Source organism: Hetaerina americana, unplaced genomic scaffold (genome assembly GCF_022747635.1).
Source record: "Hetaerina americana unplaced genomic scaffold, ioHetAmer1.1.p SCAF_30, whole genome shotgun sequence".
Taxonomy (NCBI): Eukaryota; Metazoa; Arthropoda; class Insecta; order Odonata; family Calopterygidae; genus Hetaerina; species Hetaerina americana.
This window is the reverse complement of record NW_027286875.1, coordinates 2,924,128-2,949,139: the sequence shown is the minus strand read 5'-3', so window position 1 is coordinate 2,949,139 and position 25,012 is coordinate 2,924,128. Positions and strand designations below refer to the sequence as shown.

At 34.7% G+C, this 25,012-nt stretch overlaps 2 protein-coding genes across 5 annotated transcripts in view; both read left to right on the top strand.

The window, feature by feature from the left end:
• aux (cyclin-G-associated kinase) overlaps positions 1–11,188 on the top strand; it is a 52,169-nt gene extending 40,981 nt beyond the window's left edge. For 2 of the 3 annotated variants that reach the window (XM_071588880.1, XM_071588879.1), the window contains 4 exons: positions 246–350; positions 5,056–5,222; positions 5,586–5,759; positions 8,576–11,188. In XM_071588880.1, the coding sequence (XP_071444981.1) occupies positions 246–350; positions 5,056–5,222; positions 5,586–5,759; positions 8,576–8,686 (557 nt within the window). In that variant the 3' untranslated portion in view covers positions 8,687–11,188. The remainder of the gene's footprint in view (positions 1–245; positions 351–5,055; positions 5,223–5,585; positions 5,760–8,575) is intronic. The other variant, XM_071588881.1, reaches the window with a different exon arrangement.
• A 1,223-nt stretch (positions 11,189–12,411) lies between these two features.
• Positions 12,412–25,012, top strand: part of LOC139691185 (leucine-rich repeat-containing protein 40-like) — a 42,114-nt gene continuing 29,513 nt past the window's right edge. The window contains exons 1-4 of one of the 2 annotated variants that reach the window (XM_071588909.1): positions 12,412–12,725; positions 12,815–13,008; positions 13,087–13,293; positions 16,614–16,737. In XM_071588909.1, the coding sequence (XP_071445010.1) occupies positions 12,560–12,725; positions 12,815–13,008; positions 13,087–13,293; positions 16,614–16,737 (691 nt within the window). In that variant the 5' untranslated portion in view covers positions 12,412–12,559. The remainder of the gene's footprint in view (positions 12,726–12,814; positions 13,009–13,086; positions 13,294–16,613; positions 16,738–25,012) is intronic. The other variant, XM_071588908.1, reaches the window with a different exon arrangement.

Genomic DNA, 25,012 nt, shown 5'->3' with positions numbered 1-25,012 from the left:
GTACCTATATGTACTGAATAGAGTTTAGGAATGAATGACAGTGAAAATGACTAGGGTATGTTATTCAACAGAATAAGTCCTCATGAAAAACGGGCTGCCTTTTTTTTATTCCAGTTTGAGAAAAAGAATTGCCATGATTTCACAATTAAATGAAACATTTTTATCCTTGTGAAAATGTTGGAAAATAGCTGTTTTCCCATTCTTCCCTTTGAGGTTTAACCTAACACTTTTCACGATATAATCAGGTACACCACTTCACCAGGCAAGGCCTCCTTCAGATGGCACTCCACGGGCTGACTACAGCCGATCGCATTTTGATGCAGCAACAGGAAATAATAAAAATGATGCAGGTGAGCTGAGCTTAGTTAATTTCAAAAGTTGTCGTGTCAATCAATAGGGATTTCTTTGTTATTATTTGGATTGTAAAAAATGAAAAAGTCTGTGGCTTAACTTAAGTATGTTTAATTAATTTTGCTAGTAAAATTTTAAATTGTGTCCCAATTAAATTATGTCACAGATGATACGGTTTCTGATATTCATCGTATAGTTTTTGTGAATAAAATGTAAAATTTTATTTCCCAGAGATTAATTGTAATTCCTTAGCAACTGAGAAGTATAACTCTAAAATGAAACATTTATTCTTGGATCTTTATGAGTAGGAGTGTCAAATTAATCATTTCCCCACAATTATGTTTTTAATGATGGCTTTATCATTATTATTAGTATTTTATTGGTTAAGGTAGGTTTTCGATGGACACACTATGCAACAACTTCTCTGCCTCTCCTGATAAAATGCACCCTGATGTGCGGAACTGCAATGAGCCCCTCTTCAATTCTGTGTACTTACTTCTTCTCTTCATTCCGTGCCTATCGTATTCCTACCCCTTCCTTGTTTGCTTAACGACCTCCTCTCTATCACAGATTTCAACATCCCATTGCCAATCAAAATGCCCTGCACCCACCTTTCTTACCTCCTTTGTATTTTACCCCTCTCCTCCTCTACCATGCCCAGCACTTCCTTCTTTGTTTCCTTTCTGTCCATTTTACAATTTCCATCCTTCTCCAAGCCTCCAATGTACATCCATCAATTTTCTTAAATGACCATGCTCTACAAAAGTTTTGACCTGCCATTTCTTAAAATCCTTACTTAACTTCCCTTTCAGCATTCCCTCCTCATGAAAGCTTCTTTGCCCAACCCAGGTCATCTTATGTCTGTTATTTGACCATTTTGGTCTAAAGCACTCCAGAGATAGGTAAACTGGTCCACTTGCTTTAATTATTGAACATCCATTTTAATATTTAATCTAGCTTTCCTCTTTTTTTAAATACAGGTAACCTTTGTTTTGTTCACATATATTCTCATCTTGTACCTGCTGCACTGGCTTTCCAATGTGCTCAGCAATGCTTGCAACATCTTTGCTGACTAGCAAACTAAAGCTTGTTCATCCAAAAACCTAACTGATTTCATAAATTCTCCATTGACTTTCATGGCTGAACTTCACTTGATTTCCAAATATTAATGATGATGAAATTAATAATCATTGAGCTAATGAAAACCTTTCATGTATTTCTCCAAGCTTGTCATTTTCCCAAAACTATGTTGTTTATGCAATAAATTGATTTATTTTCAGCATACAACATAACGGAAGTTGCTACCTCACACTTCCTTTAAATACTCTGTTAATTGGCATCTTATTCTTTCATTGTAGTTAGTATAATGACAATTGCAGCCTCAGATGAATGTTCTGCTAGTGTAGATCAAGATATCAGTAGGTTAATGCTTAGATTAAACCAGTGTTCATTACATGTATCTTTAAGAAAATGCAGGTTGTGGTGATATTAAATACTGATCCCTTAAATAAATAATGCTGTCTCCATAGCATTTTAACACGGGAAAAACATATGTAGTTTCTATTTTTCCTAAAAAGCACAAGTGACATGAGTTCAGAGTCCTCTTTTATCCAAGCAAGCATATTATGCTGGGTCAAACCATGTTTCCTGTTTCGATATTATTCATTAATTTACTTTTCAATGAAAAGCCAATGCTTTAAAGCAACTAGGAAGTTTATTATTGATTTATGATTCTTCTCTCCAATGAAACCTTGGATCATTTATTTTGATGCATTTCTTAGCATACACACATCTGGTAAAGATTTGTAGCATTTGAATTAGATTTGAACATATTATAAACATAAATAATTTTTACATTTTATCCTTTTATTTAATGCAATTCACATGCATTTTTATTTAATGCAAGATAAAGCTAAATTTGTTGGATAATCAAAATTTCTGAGTGCAACAAAGAGAAATAAAAAAAATAGTGAAAGTTACTTTTTAGAAATTTATAACCTTTCTCACATTTATTTTTTGTGAATCTCATAGCTTATTTTTATTAAGTGTTCATGATACCTATTGCCTTCAATTAGTGTTATTAAGTCTCAAAATGTAAATTTAGTGTACTAGATCTTGAAAACTGACCTCAATGACTAACATACTTCTTCTGAGGAAGTATGTCTGCGGAATATCTATCTCATTAGTAGCTTGTGAAGACTAAAGCTTTTAAGGTAAACATCATTTCATCTAATTAATCTTTTTTTCTCCCAAGGCAGTCTTAAACATAAACTTTTGCTATCACTTTGTGAAAACAAGCCGTGAATCTATTTGTGTTGCTATTTATTTGCTTTTTTCTTGGGAACCCACTTTTTTAAGCATAATTGGTAAATAGCTAACTCGCTGGTGATGACCCCTATTAAAAATTCAGGATGTTATGAGTGTAAAAATTGTTTGCCTTGACTGGAACTCAAACCTTGAGCTCTAGATGTCCAGCCAAGTTCTTTAGCTTGGAGGGTTAATCTGTATCATGTCAGTTACCTGATGCCATTCAAATAATTGCATTGGTAGTTATTACTTGAAAGTGCCTGGCATCAGCACAGTGGCGACTGATATTTCCATTTCTGGTTCCATTGAAGCTTACAAGACGATTTAAGCTAATGCCTTATCCATGATGTGACATTTTGATGGAAGGTTGACAAAAGAACAACTTTTCTTTCAACCAGTTCCATTGGTTGGAATTGGTACCCTGCAATTGAAAAACAGCAAGTGTAGATTATTTGTGTTTCATGCTAAAAGTCATATGCTTCTTACATTCTATGTGAATTTTTATATCACAGTTAGCTCATGGTAATTGTTACATTCTAATATGAAATTATTAAACCAGATGTACTATTTTGTCAGGTGTTATAATTGTCCATCAATTTAAATCCATTTACCTTTGTAAACACCTCTCATGTCAAAATGCATGAAAGAAATAGGATTTTTAACCCTGAAGTACAGATGTTAGCACAAAGCAATTAAAGGTAAACTTAAAGTTGATTCCCATTCATTATGTTTTTGAAATCTGATGCCTGGCTTACTGGCACAAGGAAATTCTGTCCAAATCCTTGCTGGTAGCTATCTTCAGTCATATTTTGGTGTTATCAAAAACTACTTCAATGCGAATTCATTCCAAAAATATATAATAAATTGATAACATAATGGAGCTGTATTTCATTATATATTAATAGCTATTTTCCCTCCATTTGTCAATTGATAATCGTTTGCTGTAATAATTTTGCAGATTGTCTTCTGCTATGGGGAAATCTTTATATACCTAGGTGTACTTATTGCTAAATTTGTGGATCAGTGAAATCTTAAGGTGTGTTTCCAATTGCTTACAAAGGTATAGATATAAGATGCATTATTCATAGGGTACACTGAAGCAGCAGATATTTTCTTCATCAAACACCCTTGAAAGTGTTTGATTAACCCTGTAACCTTCTATTTTGAATTGGTACAATTCATTGCTTTACAGTGTATTGCAAGTGAATCAGAATCCAACCACATTAAATCCCTGAATTTTTGTGCCGTTATCAAGACTTAAAAGCACTATATAAAGTATGCATTGTAGGTTGATAAAGACAAAGACATCCGCAGAGCAATGCATTTGTCGATGCCATTTCAGCAATTCTGTTATGTCACAGCCTCAGTTGTCCTCACTCAGATAGCATGCTCCAGCAACTTCTACAGATTAGGTACTGATAAAATTTCATGTAGTTGATGTCATTATGGCATCCTTAAGCAAATAGGACAGGGCACCATCATTAGGTAATAACTTACTAGATTAGCTACTTCAGCATCCTCTTACACTGTAAATTTCTAGGGGCCTAACATCGAGGGATCTGGATTCAAAACCCTGTCAAGGCAAATGATTTTCCACCATGAAATTCTTGCATATTGGGGCACAATCCCTCGCAGTTCTTTGAATATTCCTATTCAGGTTTAATTTTTATCATAATAAATGATTACATGTGCATTTAAGCAGCTATGTTGAGGTGGTTACCATTTTCATTTCCACTGGGTCAATTGATAAGTCGTATCATCTAGCATATAAAGCCATTAGCCTGTTGCAAAATGCTTCCTTATTTAACATGTCAAGGAGGAGTAGTCAGAGCTCCATTTTGAGTTGATGGAGTTCAGTAAATGTTTAGCATTATTCCTTTTGTGAATATATATTAAAAGATGAAAAAGCATGTGTATCATCTTGGAGCTTGTGTGTAAATAATTCATTCCATAATACTTAATGTTTTCATATGATTTATTGTCTGATATTAAACATTAGGAGAGTGGAAAATGATCCGTTTTATTTTTACGTGCCAAAACAAATAGTGGGAAGCATTTCAGTCACAGTTCAGCATTTCATCATTCACGTACAAATAATTTATATTGTGGCATGGAAAATTTATATTTTGTGAATATAATAAAATAAAAGTCAATTATTTACCTTTGTTGGAGACATTAAGTATCATCATTCCAGTGATATTGTATTGAATTCCTGTAATTGTGAGTTACAGTTTTCTGTTATAATAATTCAAAGAAGATTGTTTCTTGATGTGACAAAAACTGATTGGATTATTAATTCGCATTTAATATGTTTAGTTGGATAAATGTCCTCATGAATTCAATCATTCACTTTCCGTTAATGAATTGTTGCATTCATTTTTCTTTTCCTTATTATAGGGAAAGCGTTTGTAGGAGGTAAACCAGCTGGAAGTGGTGATGTTTTTAGTGATCTATTAGGTAGTCAAGGTTATGAATTTGCTTCCAAGAAGGAATCAGGTCCAAGAACCATTAATGAAATGCGGAAGGAAGATCTGGCAAAAGATATGGATCCAGACAAACTAAAGGTATGAAAAAATATTTAAAGTACCATAATACTTTTCAGTTAAGGGAATTCCATGGCATATCTATTTTTATATTATGTAAGTAATGTTCTCAGTTGTATTTTCTGTTAATTTTTATAATATTCCAATCAAATGCATTGTTCTTTATTGAATTGGAATGGTCATTTGATTTTCTTGTGCCTTAAATGTTACTGGCTCAAAACGAGAACAAAGCTGCCTTGAATATAATCACAAATGCAATTATATATTTGTGAAATAGTTTTTTCCTGATTGCAAAACTTAAGATGAATCACCAGTTTCTTGATTAAATTTTACTATTTTTGGATGTTATTTTATGTTACTATTAATGTCCTTGTTATTTTATAGATAATGGAATGGCTAGAAGGGAAGCAGCACAATATTAGAGCACTCCTCTGTTCAATGCATATGGTATTGTGGGAGGATGCAAAAATGAAGAAAATCGAAATGTCCCAATTAGTCACACCAGCTGATGTGAAAAAAGTTTATCGAAGAGCATGTTTAGCTGTTCATCCTGACAAGGCAAGTATTGAAAAGTGCATGAAAGTCATCTTTGAATTTTTTATCTCCAAGAAATTTTAATATTCACCCTTAAGAAATTTGATTACTCATCATTTAAAACTGGTTGTTGAATATTGGTTGATCAAAAGTGTCCAGGATATTCATAAGTTCATATAGTAATGCAATTCATGGGAAGAACAGTTTGTTATTAGTTGGTTGCGTTTACATTGCTTTCTAATGGAGATGTGTGAGATATGTGTAATTAGGCTAACCTTGGAGCTAAATTCACACTATGACAACACCTTTTCTATACTTATATCTGCATAATCATTATGTAAGCTCTAATGTCAATTACTTCATCTGATGCATAAAGGTTTTTGAAATGTATGTTATTATAATTTACATCTTCATTAGATTAGAAAAGAACCAAGATAATGCTTAAAAGTAATGTACAAGGGGACATTTTATATTCCTGACAAAATATGTGCATACTTAGATACAATTTTCAAGTTCTTACGCTGTCCATAAATTTACGCAATGACAATTACCAGCTTACAGATTTTGCTACTTTTAGGTCAGTGTACTGCAGCAACTTTTTTCAAGTTTTTAACTAGAGCTTTCATATCCACTGGAATTACTAGGTTAATCCCAGAAGTACCTGATCCAACAAAGAAAACACAAAAATTTTGGAAAAAAAATGTATTCATTTTTCAACATAATCTCCTTTCAGTCTATACACTTTTCCCTGCGATGTTCAAAGAGTTCGACACCCTTTTTATAATAAGAACTGTCTTGCTCATCAAGATAGCCATTAACTATCAATATCTCATCTTCACGGTTAGAAAACCTATGACCTCCGAGTCATTTTTTTCAAGTTTGCGAACAGAAAATAATCCAAGGGGGCTTATTCTGGCAAATAGGGTGTATGAGGTAGCAATTTAAACAAATTCATGAATTGTGGCCATGGCAATAACGAATTTGCCAGCTGGTGCATTGTCTTGATGAAACAACTCTTTCTTCTTAGCCAATGCGATCGCTTAGGCTTGATTTCTTTGCTCAAACGCTGAAATAAGTTCGTATAATACTTGCCCATAGTATTTCCTTTTTCAAGATAGTCGAAGAAAATTATCCCATGCGCATCCCAGGAAACTGACACCATGGCCTTGCCTGCAGATGAAATGGTCTTTGCTTTCTTTGGAGCCTCCCTTTTAAATCTATTGTTTTGATTGTTCTTTTGTCTTGGGTGTGAAGTAATGGACCCATCTTCCATCCATGGCTATGAAACGGCACAAAAATTATGTTTTGTTGCTGTGAAACCTTGCTAAACACTCAATTGAAACATTTTCACGATACTGGTTTTGCTCAAGTGTGAGCAAATGCGGCACCCATCTTGCTCACATCTTTCTCATGTCCAAATTTTTAGTTAATATGTGATGTACCACACTTTTTGAAATGCTTACTATGTCTGCTAGCACGTGCACTTTCCGTCGACGATCATCCAGTATCACTTTGTGGATTTTCTTCACCATTTCTGGAGTCGTCACCTCATTTGGTTGACCAATGCGATGCTCGTCTTGACAGCTCGTACACTCGTTTAAGCTCTGCCACCCAATATTTTACTGCTGTAAACAAAGGAGCAGACTTGCCCAGAGTAGAATCCAGTTCAGATTTTATGTTGGTTGGGCTGAGGCCTTTCAAATAAAAGTATTGTATCACATAACGATGACCAATTTTCTCAATTTTCACAAATTCACTGCAAAAATTCACTATTAATGGCTTCCCAACAAATACTAAACAAAGTGGTTTCTTCAAGCTTGAAACATATGCTTTATAGGTTGCATACTTTCTAATACAGTGATATTTTTCAAATAACTGGCAAAATAACTGGCAAATAACTGGCTTTTTCAAAAGGTCAGGCTGGGTACTACTTGACCTTCTGATGTATGTTTTTTTTCTTGCTGATTGATTGTTGTTAAAGAGATGAGGATTTTCTTGCTTTGTGAAAGAAATTTGTGTTTTGAAGTTCCCTTTAAGTGTACTTTTGTTTAATGACTGATTTTACCTATTATCTTTTGTGATTACTTGGGACTTGTGTGCCACCTGACACTGTCTATTAGCACATGTGGATTTTAATAAATAATAATAAATAAATGTGGAAAAAATGATTACTTAACTGCCAATTGCTATCCAAAAAGAGGATAAAATGATAAAGGTGCTCACTGATAAGTTGTATGTCAACTGTTTTGTTGAGAGTCCATTTAAGTAATAATACTGACACTAATACAAGTAGTTAAAAATACCTATTTTTGAAATCACAGCTTTGGAGAAGCTTTCCTGCATTTATTCATTTAATTAGTTTGAACAGGAAAATGAAGCAGTGACTATTCTTCATTTTACCTCTAAAAAAATCAAACTGAAATTCTACGGTACCCTTTAATATTTCGCTCAACTTCAATTCCATAAGACATTCAAAACAAATGCTGCCCTAATTCCTGAAGATATTAGAATAAATTAAATAGCTCTTTTAAGATGCAGCTGTTTAAAATTTTGTAACCTTTGAACATTATGTGCCAATACGTTGATGAATATGTCTAGGACTCTGAGGTATAAAATGCATTGAATATATTCTTATTCTTTTTTGCTATTTTCAATGTGGTAAAGGCTTTCCTTTTTCCATTGAATATGCAGTCCCATCAGAATAAGTAATAATTCCTTCTGATGAATTAGCCATCGCTAATGTTTTTTTAATTTGCATGTTAAATAGTATTGGTAAGCATTTTGGAAGAACTGAAAATTCTGTGTATGCTAAGTTTAATTATTTCACCCTTTTTATACAGCAAATTGGAACACCCAATGAAAATATAGCTAAGCTTATATTCATGGAGCTCAACAATGCTTGGAGTGACTTTGAGAATGATGCCAGCCAGCAACAAATGTTTGGAAATTAAAATTTCTGAAGCATCACATTTCAGCAAGTTTCAGAGTGATTGAAACATTTATCATTCCATTAAACTGGCACCATGTCAAGAAGGCGACGGATGGAAGAATGAAGTCTGTTGCTACAATATAGCCAGCACTGCACACTTGGTTAGTTTTCTCCCAAATACACAAATGTGATAAAGGTCTCGTAGAATTTTGTGGCCTGTATTTTGAACTAGTTGTTTTTATATTCAATATGTTGTTATTATTATTGTGTATTATTTATAAATTCTATTATTAATTCTAATGTGTATAATTAATAAATGCAGAAACATGTTCATCTTGGTGTGGCATGTAACTTAATCTATTCATTTAATTTTATTTACATTAGGCTAGCTAAGTGAAGCTGTGCCTGTCTTAGCCTCATAATGCTAAGTTGATATTTTAGCTTTGAAGTAAAAATAAACAAAAATAATCTTCAACCCGCATCTCTGCATCAATAGATACAAACTCAACGCATGATCTCTGAAATTGCAGGTTTTTTTTACTGTCTGATGTGTACTTACTGTGGGATATTCCTCTGGGAACCTTGCTCATTGAAATGTATTTAAAACTCCAGTAATGAGTAAACTTATTGATTTTAAGAGTGCCATCCCTTTTCATGGTAGAATTATTAGCTATCATATTTTCATTTCTTCTCATTAAATTTATTTGTCAAAATTATTCCCAAGGACAATCCAATTGAATCAGTCAGTGGTTGTTCTAAATTTAGTGCTTCTTGCAATTTGGGTGCTTAGTCATGATCAAATTAGTCTCTGAGAATGGTCTCAGAAATTTTTCTTTTAGCACCCAAAGGCAACTTGAAATGTAAATTCATGTCATCAAAATTTGATATAAATGCATAATCCTTTAATGTGACATGTTAAATCGTGAAATTAAAATAATGAACTTCATGTGGTCTAAGAAAACAATTCATGTACTCAAATTCTGTAGGTCAATTCCTAATGTTGAAATTCTAATAAGTTTTATGAGCTTTAAAAGTTTTGCTCTTGAGCAACCCATTAAGTTTTGTTAACATAAATAGCATTGCTTTTATGTCAGTTGCTTGCTGAATTTAGTACTATTTATTATATGATGGACTGTAGAATGAAGTCATCAGCTAATTTTGCAGTTATTCAAAATAAAAAAAAATCTCTGCTGGAAATATAGTTTGAATTAAGAATGCTAAACTTTCTGCAGTCTCTATATTCTTTTATTCAATATGATGCAGCTTTTACAGTTCATTCTTAAAATTAGATATGTTATTTTTGTCTTAAGTAACTGCTCTGCATGAGTTATAAATTTTAAAGTGTTTATGTAATAATGAAGTTTGAGATTATGTCTAATAATGTGTACAGTTGAGTATGGTCTTATTCAGTTCATTTGAAATTGTCCCATTTTCATTAAGAATATGAATTTTGAGTAGATAGTTATTTTGTGCTTAAAAAGATGGTGCAAAATAACTTTCACTGAATTTTAGTGTGTATGTGCATAAGTTAGATAAAGGCCTGTTAAAAATTATTACATTCAAACTTTTTATGAGCTTAAGTCATCGGATTTATGTTCCTAGTGACTTTCTTGTACTTTTTGTGATATTTCATTAACTCAGCATACCATGTCTGGCTCAAAGTTATGCAATTTTAAATTATAGTTTTACACTGGAGCTGCTAATGCACCAAGAGATTACTCTTGTAATGGTGCATTTGTAAATGACACAAAATGTATTTAACTTTTACAGCTAGGATGGAAATTAATAAATTTTAAGGAAGCCAGTAGTAAGTGATTATGGAATGTTATACATACTCATTGTAGGTAATGAAGTTGTTAATATTGTGCTGACATTGTACATTTCCAAATATTATGTATTTATAAATATTACTATGTGTGAGCAATACTATTGGATGGAGTGATTATGTAAATCTTAATGTTCTAATGCATTTTCCCTGTTAATTGGATTTGTATAAAATATATCCTTGAGTATATGTTACTAGCCATTGAAGGTATGGCTTAGACCATTGTTGCCAGTTGTAAGAATAATAGAAGTGTATAAATTGTACATACTTTATGACTGTGATCGGTTGAGATTTGGCATAGTAATGCTAGTCATTATAATTGAAGTGTAAATGATTTTCTTCTTTGAAGAGGAATCAGAATTTGAAAGTGATTATTGGAATTAGTTTATTGATTAAGAAAATGAATTAGATCATTTCACAGGTTGCTCTGATAATAATAATTGAAGTACATTCCTAATGCCTTCTTGGTAGTTGATAAATCTCCAAGAATGTGGGATCCCTGTAATCCTATTGCAAAATTACATTTTATGGATGTGTATGTATATATAAATATATATGTGCATGTGGCCATAACCTTATATAAATGGAATCCATTTAATGCATTTCATTACTGCTAATAAGACCCATGTAAACTTTAACATTATTTTAATGTATATATTAAGGCATTAAAGAATAAACATATTTTTTTTGCTAATATAATATTTACTTTCATTGAAACATTGATAATTTTTATTGATTATAGTCATAATTATTTCAACTCTGATTATCTCCAGTCTTGTTATGAAAGGGAAAATCCCAATTATTGCAAGAAGTACTGATTGTACCACCTCTCTTCATTTTTTCCTTTTCAAAATAGGCACTGTGCTACATACTGTGCACTTGGACTGTGAAATTTATTGCATTTCTTGGTACAACATTTATTTTGATAACAAATCTGCTCCAAAATGTGAACAGTTGAGTTTTATGTGCGTGCATACTCTTAACTGTATTGGGATATGAGCGCATTGACCTACAAGGCATTTGTTTTAGCTAGTATTAAATGAATCACTTGCTAATTGATATGAGAAAAATGGTGGTCAATTTCTCATTGATTAGTTAGCATTAAAATGTTTTGAGTACATTCCGCAAATACTTACTAATTGATGTGATATGCTGAATTTTCCTTGCATATGTATTTGAAGACCATACAAGTCATGTAAATGCAAACAAAACTTGCCTTATTTGTATTATTTTTCATTTGATAACAAAGAAACATATCAGGTACTTAGGTGTACAATGTGAGCTAGGTATAACCAATTAGGTATGGACAATGTGTTTATAAAATAAAGTGAAGACAGACTAAAAATGACCATGGCAAGTGTCCAGATATGTGCCTACTTTTCGAAGAAAATTTAAAACTTGATGCACTACTATTTTCCCCCGAATATTAAAAAAATTACTTAATTTTGAAATAAATTAAATAGTGTGAATGCATTACAATTATTCAGAATATCTATCAATTTTCGGTTTATAAAAGTTGTTTTTTGGGTCAGGTTCAAAAAAACTTATGTTAAATAATTTTTGAAGGTTCATTATAAGCCTCATTTGACTTTTTTGGTGGTCATAGCCAAGCTATTCTGAAAAGCTGTACGAGACCCCCATGCACTAGTCAAATAATCTTTTGAAATCGTCGCAAGGGCATATTCCTACCGTTAATTTAAACTACAGGTTGATTATAATAACACCAACATTATTTATTACATTTTTTGTGCGGATGCTTGAAAAGATTGAAGTATTTTTCATGGCTTGGGCCATTCTATCCAAGTGTGTATCCAGTTTGAAATGGCGCCTCTGAACGTTACGTGTACTCTCCGATAGGCATTAGCGGAAAAATGGGAGCGAGGGGTGTTTGTTTTTATTGCGATTTTGCGCCGCGGCGTAAACCGCAAATGTTTTTTATGCAATGCGGATCGGTTGTTTACATCGTCTAAGATGGCATGGGCAGCCTTATATGAGTTTATGAAAGTTACCAAGTGGTTTAAGAAGACTTAATGCAGTGTCACCACCGTACTGATTTGCCGCAGTTCAAATATGTCGCGTTACAAAGGAATAAAATCCAAAATAGTGCATAGTGATTTGAATCCAGTCTTTCATCTACAAACGAAAGAATTTGATGCGAAAGAGTTGTCACCACACTTAATCAAACTTGCCCGTCGAAGTGGGCAGCTAAATTTATCTGGAAGAGGATTAGGAACAGGTGAGAAATCCATTGCATTGATTGAAACATTTTATTTAGGAATTAAATGATGTCTTTTCTAATGGGCGTATGGCAATAAACTTTTCCAGCCCCCGAGAAAATTTGGGAAATCAATGATTTGGATGAGGCAGAGATACGATTACTGGATGTCAAACTAGATAGAGACACGGAAGGAGATCGGTGGTGGGAATATGAGCCCCTTCATCAGTTGGATTTAAGCTCCAATTGTTTGACTCAGATATCCTCAAAGATACAAAACCTTTCTACGCTAACTACGTTGAATGTATGTAGATAAATTTTGCATCGATTTACTGACGATTTGTTCAAGTTGGGTTTTTGTAATTTTGTATTTCTCATCCAGTTGCAGGATAATGGTTTGGAAAGTTTGCCCAGTGAAATCGGCAATTTGGAGAGGCTTGCAAAATTAAATCTCAATTATAATAAACTGACCGATTTACCAAATGAATTTTTCCAACTAAGAGAATTGAAATCTCTATCCCTTTCACATAACCTACTTGAAGATCTTCCATCGGAAGGAATTGGCGATCTAAACATGCTGGAAACTTTGGTAAATCTACCGTAGTTTATTTAAAATGTTAATTTTAGCATTATAGCGACATTGGTTACATTTTCATCATTGATTAATGGTAAAATGGAGTGATTACTCTGCTGGAAATAATGTTAGGGTAATTAATACCCTTAAAACGTAGTGTTTATACTTAAATATTTTGTTTTCAGCACATTTTATTGTATAAACTCATAATTTCAGCAGCACTTTTTAATTTTACTTAATGAGAATTTAATTAGCCGTTTCCCCGTGTTGGCTTAAAATCAAGATCACTGGTTATAGGGTTTCATTTCCCATTTTCACCCTCAGAGCAGTGTGTTGTGGGGACCTGTTGATCTGTCTCCTTTACTTTTGTGTATACTATTGTTGAGATTGCATTGAAGTCGCAACTTGAGATGGAAATAACTGTACACTAGTCATGAAAAAAAAACACTTCACGTTAAGGCAAATTCACAGGGAGCTTATAGGGATGTTAAAGTTTGAAAACTATGTTTAGGATTCTATAAATAAATAATTTTTGGTATCTTAAAAGCTAATGTAGTTTAATTTCTTCATGGTGATCATGTGTAATGCAGCAACTAAAGACAATAATTTAAAGTTGTTATAAGCTCTCACTTTCATGTTTTGCAATCTCATCCAAAGAGCTGAAAATTATACAATTTAATTTCAGTTTCATATGATCGCCTTAAAAAAGTATCAGGTGTCCGTATTTAATTTTTTGCTTGTAACAGGGTTGCTTTGGTGTGTTTCTTGAAACATGCCTTGGTATGTTTATCAGTGCATCATCTTAAGGGTCTTGCCTGTATATGCCAAACTGACGAGGGGTAAATAGTTGTCCCATTGGGTAAGTACATAAGTAATTGTCCCATTGATTTCGTAGCCCCATCCTTGACTTTCTTTCAACATGATATGTGATACTGCCTTAAACCATTGGCTGTCTTGCAGGATAGCCGTGTAGAATCAGTGAAGATGAATTTCCAATCAGATCTGCTTGTTGAAATATTTGTCAGTATGTGGAATGAAACATCAAGATCATCAATTGTGTGAATGTTATTTTTGTGGCCAATTAAAACACCTTGGAGTGATTTTGTGGTTTGATGGCCCTTTAGCAAACAGTTTAGATGCAGTGAAAAGAAAAAAAACGATTCAATTCTGGAAACATTTTAATTGCATGGCCTAGGTTTTTTCGCAGTGCAACATCTTCCAATGAATATGCAGAATTTGGTTGCCTGTTTCTTCTATTCTCCTCCCTGAACATAAAACCAATCCAATGAGCTTCCATTGATGCAAGCAACCCCTCTCCCTGTTCTCCACAATTTCCATTATTTCTTCAGCACTCATTCTACTTCCCAGCTCACTGGCAAGAGACTCCCACTGCTCAACTCACCCCAGCTGTTCCTCAGCCATTAGCAGCATCACTTCTTACCTGGTATCATCCCTCCTTCCCCCTTCTCCTCTTAACCCCATTTAGAATGGTCTATATATATCCACTGTGAATTCTGTATTTTAATTGTTGATCTGTATCTTCACCTGTAGGCAAAACTTAGGTGATGTAGTAAATTTGTGTACGCATAAGTACCAAGTTTGTTTCGTTTCACTTGGAAGAAATTCAACCATGTAAGTAAGTTTAGACATATTTTGCATTACCTGTAATGTACAAAATAATTGGTTAATGGTTGCGACTCGTTGTGTAATTTGATTGAAGTGGAAAATAAATTGGTTCTGATTTAAACTTTTCAAATAGAGACATGACTTTGTTAAATGATGTAAGAATGTGTAATAAATGCTTCTTGCCTGAAATCTTTAAATGCATATTTACACACACAATCAGCACATGTGGATTTTAATAAATAAATAAATATTCAGAATGTGAGAATTTAATGGTTTGAAATCATCTTGGGATCCTTGTCCAGACAAATGATTTTTGCACTGAAAGTCTCGTATTTTGGTGCACGTCTACATGTCTCCATTGTAAAATTTCGTGCAGTTATTTGGCTTTGTGTATTAATTTTCCTTTGTAATTTTTTACTTTTCCGTAAGTATACTCTAGATATTTTTTAAATATGTCTATAATCTCTTTAAAACTTATAAAAATATTTATTTTCTTGGCCTGCATTTTCATTCTAAGGAGTTAAATTCTATGCCAATGCTCATAACTAAACACATGCTTCTCTTGAATATTTTTGTCATTGGTGAAGAAACATTCTCTTGCAATGACTACTGTAAATAAGTGTTGCAATATGCCCCAGAATCTTGCCCATTTTTCAGAACATATAATAATATTTTGATTATTTTCATACATAGACAAAAAACATTCAAATCATATTTTTTTTAGACCCGTTGTGAATATCATTTGGAAAGTCCAGTGGTTTTTGACTGATTGTAGAAAGATATGCTAAGTTACTTTTATATGTGCAGTTAAACTATTTATTGTAGACTTGTTTATCCGGCTACGGCAGGCCCAGCCCCATGTCTGGATAAATAATTGGCTTGCTAATCAAAAAAGTAATCGAAAGAACCAATTCAGGATTATTAATATATTTCCAAATATTTGAACTTTTCTTTTTATTATATCTAAAGGAAAATTAATTATCAGCTGTTATTTAAAAACTGTAAATCTTTTTAGCCTTACTTTTCAAAAGATACCCATTCAAAACGATCCGAGAAGCTGGGAATGGATAAAGCATCATCTGATGAAAATGAGACTGGAGAAATGGGATTCTGTAGTAAACCTTGAATTTGCTCATCCAGAATATTTGATTAATTTTATATTACTTTTATCAGTCTCAGTTTTTCCCACAGGTTTCATAAGCCGTATGCTTATGCTGTAAGGTTGAACATCTGATATTGACAGCGGTGGTATATTGGAAAACTAATAGTTTTCTGAGCACCGTTTGTGACTCACCATGTCATTAATTCTTTATATTCAATATACTTTCTATTTCAGCTCTATGTTGTTTAAAACACAATGTTTTAAGATCAACTAATAATTTGCTTAATTTAAAATTAAAATAAGTATAATTTAGTTCTTGGGAATGCTGAAAGAATATCTGGTGCTACAGTTGGCTACAGGTGATAGATATGTTTATTTATAGAACTTTGCAATGCATTTTTGGAATTAGATATGTTTAGTCAGTAATGCATAATTTTTATTTTACCCTAGTCATTTGGGAAATGTCTAAAGTGCTGCCACATATTAATTGACTCACATATCATACATGCATTGCTATGCACTGAATTAGGCTATATTTTTATCACCCATCTGTCTAGATAAACTTAGGAATAATTTTCTAAATTAATCTGGATCCCATACTTTACAGGATATATCATATAACAAACTGACAGCTGTTCCGCCTGGTGTTGGTTTTTTAACACGTTTAAAGCAGCTCTCAATGTCACATAATGACATCAATGATGTGCCACCTGACATTGGAAATCTAAGGGGTTGGTATTATAATTCTTACCAGCATGATTGTTAAGCATTAATTCACATTGGCATATGTGCTGTATCAGCCAAATATAAGGTATTCATTTTAATCAGTAATTCGCCTCACAGACAATTAGAGGGTGGCTTATACTTTAGGTAATATGGTAATATGCTTGATTGACTATTATAACTACTTTTATTCTAATAACTGATGATATATTGATAAAAATGTTCTTAAGATCATAGAAATCAACAAAATTGCTTTATCTTAATGATTTAATGCTTTTGGTTTATAGAATCTTTCTCGTCTCTGAAATAGTTCTCATGTTTAGATTTAATCCTTACTAAATGCATGATTTTTCAATGCTCATTTATTTCTAGATTGGAAAAATCCATATTAATACGCATGAGTCGAACCCTTCTTCAGGGTAGCCACTAAGTCTTGCAAATTAGGAAAAGAAACTATATTACTCAATTTTTTGACAATTGAAATAATAGCCTGGAAACAATTATGGTGTTCAATGTTGAATCCAACATTAGATACTACAAACCTAATCATAGGTACTGATTCCAGCATTAGACTCTATGGTGAAACCAAAAAGCAATTTTTAAGACATGCTTTCCATGTCCAATTAAAACACTACGTTATGAGCATAATAACATGCAGACCACATGATTGCACCACACACATCTACAATACAATAAAGTGTGTAGTTTTAGGCATGACGTTGTGGAATTCGAACATAATAAATAAAAGATAGTTACAATTTAGATCAAAAATATTAACAAATCAGATCAAAAACACCATTAACTTCATTGATAACATCAACATGTATGCTTCGTTCCTAACAAAATTGTGGTATCTTTTGATGTAGAGAAACTGTTTCTCATCATTCTCCTTTCCGTCACCCTCAAAAACATTGTGGACTGGCTTAATAGGAAACAGCTTACTCCAGGTATTATCCAAAAATATATCTCTCTCACTAAACTTTGCATGGGCTTTAGTTTCTTTCAAATTACCCAGAAATACTATAAACAACACTGGACAGTCCCTTGTCATGTTATGTTACCAATATTTTATGCATGTCTTTGAAAGAATTACTAATACAACTACTACATGGATACAACACGAATGTAGCCAAAGGAAATTGGAATGATTATCATAGATTGCATAATCAAAATCGTTCTCCAGATCACCAAATGCACTTGCACTGTTCTTTCTATATCTCATTCGCTACAATGAGTCTGAGGGCAATAATAGTTTCTTTTCTTCCTGGACTCCTTCTGAATAAAAGTTGGTCTCATCAAAAAACTTTTCCGCTTTCGTCTCCATTCCTTTATAGTTTACCTTTATCCTAATCTTCAATAAATGGGTTGGTAAAATGATTGTTTTGAAGTTTTTTTTAATTTTCCAGCCTTAGCTAAATATTAGGTTGCCAGATAGGGTTGTCAGAATATTTTCCCTATTCTTTGATCAGTCCGGAGGGCATTTAGTCAAGCCCTTATATTTATTGTTAAACGTCTTGTTTGCCCTTAAGTTTTTAACTGCTGTTTCAATTTCAGACCTCTAATTTCTCATTATCTTTAACAGTATCTTCTTTTTGCTGTTTTCTACCATTGATTTTCATCATAAAGATTTCACAAATACTGTTTCCATCTCATATTCAGTGAACATTTAACAATAACAATTACTTTCTGAAAACGTGGGTCAGGTATCTAGATGAAATTTTTGTCATTTATAATGCAAGCAAGTGTGAGGTAAAAATATTTATCAAGAAGTTGAACCATAAACATACCAATTAAATTGACCCATGAAGTTGAACACAATCACTCACTGGTATTTCGAGACATACTAGTCAGAAGAAGTGGTGGGTCAGTCGCATTTGGCATTAATGAAAAACAACCTTATACCAACAACTACATAAAAGCTGACTTACATCACCCTTACCAAGAAAATACGGTAGCTTTTAATTATTTCATAAATTGTTTGCTAACCTGTTCTCTTAACAAACTATGATATGATAAAGAATTTAAATGCATATAATACACAGCCATAATAAATAGATATGAACCTAAACTTTATAGATAAAATGATCATAGATTGGAACATAAACTCGCAAACAAACACTTTTCACTCACACTATTGAACAATGCCCCCAAGAATGAATTCCCATCATCCATTTTGAACCCAAACTTCCTTAAGGACTCCAGAAAATTTTAGATCTAGTGGACACCAATATCATTTTCAGAAACCCAAACACCCTACAAAAATTATTGGTTAATTCTGAAGACAAAATGCCCACATTAGAAAAGTTGGAATCTATGAGGTGAAGTGCAGCACTTGCCACACATCATGCATTGGGTGGGCAAACTGCAATGCTATTACCAGATTCAAAGAACATTAGCATACTCTAAAAATGGTCGTTTTGAAGAATCTGCCTTCACAAAACATATTTATGAAGCTTCCAATCCTATTACACTCAAAGATTGATCCCTAAATAGGCACATCCAAAATTTCAAATTTGTAGCCACTAATGGCTTGTATATACACATGCACTGAGACAACATTATGAACAATGGCCCGGGAATCATCAACAGTTCCTTATTTGATTTGGTTCCTGAATGTTAAAGTACACATGCAATGCAATAAAGTAGTCACCAAATCTCCTCCACTTCCCCTCCCCTCCACACACCTAGTCTTGCCTCTCACCCACCCAAAGAAACTGGTCCCCTGTTACCTTCTATACCTCCTGCCACTGGAACACATTCACTTGACCACGGACAGTACCTTGATACTTGACAGTATCTTCCTCATTTTCAAGTTTACATTCCACATTTTACAATGGTCACCTAGTGGACCGAGATATTGGTTAGTTTCTCAAAAAAATCAATATTGGCTATAGAATCGTTGCTTTACAAACTTTTATGTCACTTTTACGAATTACATATGTGCAATTAGAAATTACTTTTTTGAGAAAATCTCATAGCTTTAGGAGTACAGACTGAAAATCCATTTTACACAATAGCAAAATTGAGTTCAAAGAGACTGTACTGGCTTTGTGTGTCATCAAGTTGATTGGTTGTTTCCTTGAGGTGATGGGTGAGCAATAATATTAGTCAATACAATCTCCTGCCTTTCCCACCTGGTCTCCCCATGACAGTTGGCTAATCTGTACTAGTGTATCAAATGCATATTAATGTTACTAGTCATAGGATATAAGGGTAATGGATCCTGGGATTACGCCATACTGTACTCCTAAGCCCTAACTTACATGATGCAAAATATTCTTAGACTCCATACTGTGTACTACAATGACTCATTCTTTAGCTCTTGGGGATTGAGATGGGGCGGTGGCTATCGTACTGGCTTCCCACCCTGAGGGCCCAGGTTCAAATCCCAGCGGTGTTGAATATTTTTCAGTGGTATCGTGATCCCTACTTGGTGCTTTGTGGAGGGCACTTTGAGTGAGTACGCCATCTGTCAGATGGGGCGTTAAGCTGTGGACCCTTTGGTGCCTTTCGTAAAGAGTAGGCTAATGCCGACGCCGGGTTTCTCTCCACCCTTCATCCTTTCCTGTCCATCCCTAATGGCGCAAATGACCTCAGCTGTCGGTTGCCCCCGTTAAATACTACTACTACTCTTTAGCTCTGGATACTTTCTACCTCCCTTAATTCCATATATTCTTTCCTCCCTCTACTCTGCTCTCCTAGAATTCTACCTTATATTATGAGGGTTAGGTGAAAAGTTTTTGGCCTGACAATGAAAGACTGCAATTTTCAGTCAGAAATTGATTTTAATTTTCTACGTAATTTCCCTTGACTTCAACACACTTGGTCCAGCATTTCTCCAACATCAGTCCTTCCCGGAAGTGAAAGTCTGGGAGGCTGTCAAAATATCCATCTTTGACCTATCTCAACTTCTTCATTAGATGCAAAGCACTTCAACCTTTAGCTGATCTGCCATTTTCAAGGTAATCAATTAACTGGATCCCTTTCACATCTCAAAACACACGGGCCATGACTTTTCCGGCAGATGTGATCGCCTCTACTTTCTTTGGCCCTGAACCACCAGCTTCCATCTACTGCTTCAAATGCTCTTTCATTTCTGGCATGTAGTGGTGGACCCATGTCTCATCCATGGTGACAAATTGCTGCACAAAATCGGTTGCTTCCCTCTTGAATTGGTCCAAACATTACAGCAAAAATCGTTTGCACATTTGCTTTTGATAGGTATTCAGCAAATGCGGCCACCACCTTGCGCAGAGCTTTCTTATCCCTAATTCTTTGTGCAAGATGTTTTGCACCCTTTCCTCCGATATCCCCATGGCCTTAGCTATCTCACTCACCTATCGTCCAACTTTATATCGTGCAACGAGATATCATGCAACACACTATCGTGCAACTTTTCGATGGTTTCTGGTGTGGTTTTGGTTTTTGGCTGTCCTTCATGTGGGTCATCTTTGAAGGATATGTGACCACATTTTAAATTCAGCTGCCTGCTTTTTAATGGTTGATATTTAAGGAGCAGAGTCCCTGTACACTTTTCTGGACTTCGGATGAATTTCCTTCGAGGTTAATCCATCCAAAACGAAGAATTTTATGATCTCGCGAAATTCTAGTTTTTCCATATTAACCAAAAACACGAAAGACATCTAATGCAACAATACGTGTAAACAAACTACTTGAGAGAACAGGGTGAAACTTGTCTTATGAACTAATGAGATGTGCACCAAGGCAGTAATTATACATTTTCGCTGATTGGAATGCCATCTCTGTGTCAGGCCAAGAGCTTTTCACCTTACCCTCATACTGTGTTCAGCACTTGTCCTGCCTTCTTTGAACTAACCTCAACAGCTGTCTCCGCACTCTAACCTTGCTTAGAACTTCGCATATTGTTTTCCTTCCATTCATTTTATTTTTTCATTTTTCTCTACTCCCAAATTTCAAAGGCCTTCAATCTATGCTTATCATCCCCCCTCAATGACCAAGTTTCTGAACTCTAAAAACTACTCTGACAACCACACTGTATATTAAAGTTTTTGCTAGCCTTTTCTTTTCATCTTTTCTTGGGGTGCATGTCATCAACTTGTGCCTCTTTTTAAATGCTTCTTTATGCAATGGAAATCTTCTTTAATTTGGAAATCTTCTTCTCTTTTAATTCCCCCAAACAGTCTGACCACTCTCATCCAAAACACTTCCCAAATAGGTGAAGTGTTTTGCCTGTCCTAGTTCTAGTAATATGTTCTCCTCTTTTAATGCTTATCTTAGGCTTCCTACGAGGGTGGTTGAAAAAGTTCCTGACCTAACAAAGGTACAAGACATTTTTCCTGAAATTTTCTGAGTCGGAAACTTTTCAGACCACCCGTGTATTTCTTGAGAATGTAACCTAAATCTGACTACCACAGCAGGCAACATCGAATGTAGGACAATAGACAACCTTCTTTTTCTTATGATAAATTCTCATCACATACTTATCACGCTGATTCTGCAATGTGCTAAGTAATGATAGTAACCTCTTGACTGATTGGCTTACTAAAGCTCGATCTTCTGCAACTTAAGCTGATTAAAGATTTCCTTACCTATTTTTGCTACAACCATCCCATGTCAAAGGGGGGAATAAAATACAAGGTGTTATCAAAAAAAGACAGGACTGATTTTATAACTTGTTTATTTCGATGGATACAGCTTAATCAAATTTGTCGCCCTCAAAGTACATGTCTTGGCTGACGACACACCCATGCCAACATTTCTTCCAGCTCTCGAACCCTGCCTGGTAAGCCGCCTTAGGGATGCTCTTCAGGCCCTCCGTACAATTAGTTTCAATGTCCGCAATAGAGTCAAATGGGCACCCTTTCAAGGTTGATTTTAACTTTGGAAACAAAAAAAAGTCTGATGGAGCAACGTCTGGAGTGTAGGGGTGGCTGTGGGATCATGGAAATTCCAGTTCTGGCAAAAAACTCTCTCTCGATCAGTGCCATGTGAACCGGTGCGTTATCGTGGTGGAAACGCCATGCATTGTTTCTCTGGCCACTTTCGGCTCACTGTGACCCTCAGCCTCTTCATTACCTTTAAGTAGAAATCTTTATTGATTATTGGCTTATTGATGGTTTGACCTTGAGGGACGTATTTTTAATGAATCAGCCTTTGCCAATGGAAGAAACACACCAGCATGACCTTCACATTGGACCGGGACATGCGAGCTTTCTTTGGTCGCGGAGAATGAGGACCTTTCCACTGAGAAGACTGGGTCTTTGTCTCAGCATCATAACCATAAAACCAGGTTTTGCCACCGGTTACGATGGTTTTAAGAAACTCAAGGTTGGCATTAGCTCGATCCAGGAGTTCCTGACAAATGTCCACACATTTTTGTCTCTATTCATCAGTCAGCACCCGCGGGACAAATTTTGATGCGACGTTATGTCCAAAATGTCTCTCAAAATTGTCTGACAGGATCCAAAACTATTGTTCTTGCCGCCGCCTTGGCTATCTCCGCAGCAGTAAAACGGCGATTTGCCCACACCAAATCGTTTACCAATTTGATGTGGATGGGGCATGTCGAAGTGGAAGGCCGCCCCATTTGCATCTTCCTCTGTCAAGGTTCTGCCCAATTTACATCTACATCTACTTAATACCCCGCAAGCCGCCGCAAGGGCGTGTGGCGGAGGGTGCTAGGACACCACCCGTAATTTAGAAAAGAAAAAGAAAAAAAAACCGCATGCAATAACCACAAAATCATATATAAAAAAAAAACATGGCATACATTCATGCATGAACTCTTACACCCCACACACATGCAAACACTCAAACTACCAACTAACATACACATGCACCTGAAAGTATACCTAACATCTCTATAGTGTTTAATTTTGTTCCGACTTGTAAATTCAACGTTTTTAATATTTCTAAAGTGACTTCGGTTTCTTGCTATTATGATTTCTGATTGTTCGGGGAAAGAATGAGTATTTGTACCTATCTGTCCTGGAATCTATCTCCCTTAGTTTATCTTTGTGGTCTGATCTACCTAAGTAGTGTGGGGCCATTATAATTCCTTCAGTGTCATAGTTAAACTCGTTTGTTCTGAACCTTTCTAAAAGTCTAAGCCTCGCTTGTTCTCTCCGCACTTCAAGTGGTTCCCAGCCTAAATCCCCTAGGAGACCTGTCACACTTGTGTTTTTATCATAACAATTTTTAACGAATCTAGCGGATTTTCTCTGGACTTTATCTAATTCTTTTTGCCAAATTTTCTCCCACGGATCCCAAATACTTGCGGCATATTCCAAATGAGGTCTAACTAGAGCAAAATAACACCTCTCTTTAACTTTTTCATTACATTTCCCCACCACCCGTTTTATGAAGCCAAGTTTCTTTAAAGCTGATCCGCATATTGTCCTGATATGTGCTCCCCATGAAAGGCGTGGTGTTAGAACAACCCCCAAATATTTAACTTGATTTGCCGTAGTCAATACTGAACCCTCTATTTTGTAGTTTATATCCTGTTCCTCGCTTCCTTTATTCCAAAATTTCAAAACTGCACATTTATCTATATTAAGTGTTAATCCCCATTTATTGCACCATTCCGAGATATTGTCTAAGTCTTTAGAGAGTAGCTCGCGATCTAGTTTGCTCCTTATTTCCCTGTATATCACCGTGTCGTCAGCAAATAACCTTAGATTGCTAATTTAAAACCACTGCGCCACTCAGAACACTGGCTTTGACTCATAGCTTCATTAACAAAGGCTTGCTGAATTAATCGATATGTTTCCGTAGCACTTTTGCCAAGTTTGAAACAAAATTTCATGCATACATGCTGTTCCTCTAGCTCCTTCATTGCTGCCGTTGCACGTGGCGATGAACAGGTTAAGACACATACCGCTGCTGCTGCGTAATGACTCGACATAAACAAATGCAACACCTCTCATTTTAATCATCAGATGTGTTGCTAGATGGCACACTGTGTCTCGTTTCGGAACGGTTTGTGTACAATAAAATCAGTGCAGTCTTTTGTTGATCACACCTTGTATGAGTGGGTTTATTGTCAAAGATACATGATTTCAAACTATTTTTATTGATTTAATATCTAACCATGAATGTTAATAGATTTGCATGCATAATTTAAACTTTGATTAGATCAGTGAAATGAGGTAGTATAATATTAGCACAAAAACTTGAAAAATGATTATTTAGCCTTAAAACCTGGAATCAGAAAACATCAAATCACTTAGTACCCAGCTGAAGAAGCTGGTGTAAAGTACTATTAACATTTCCAGTTGTTGCCATCCTGGGTTATTTCTA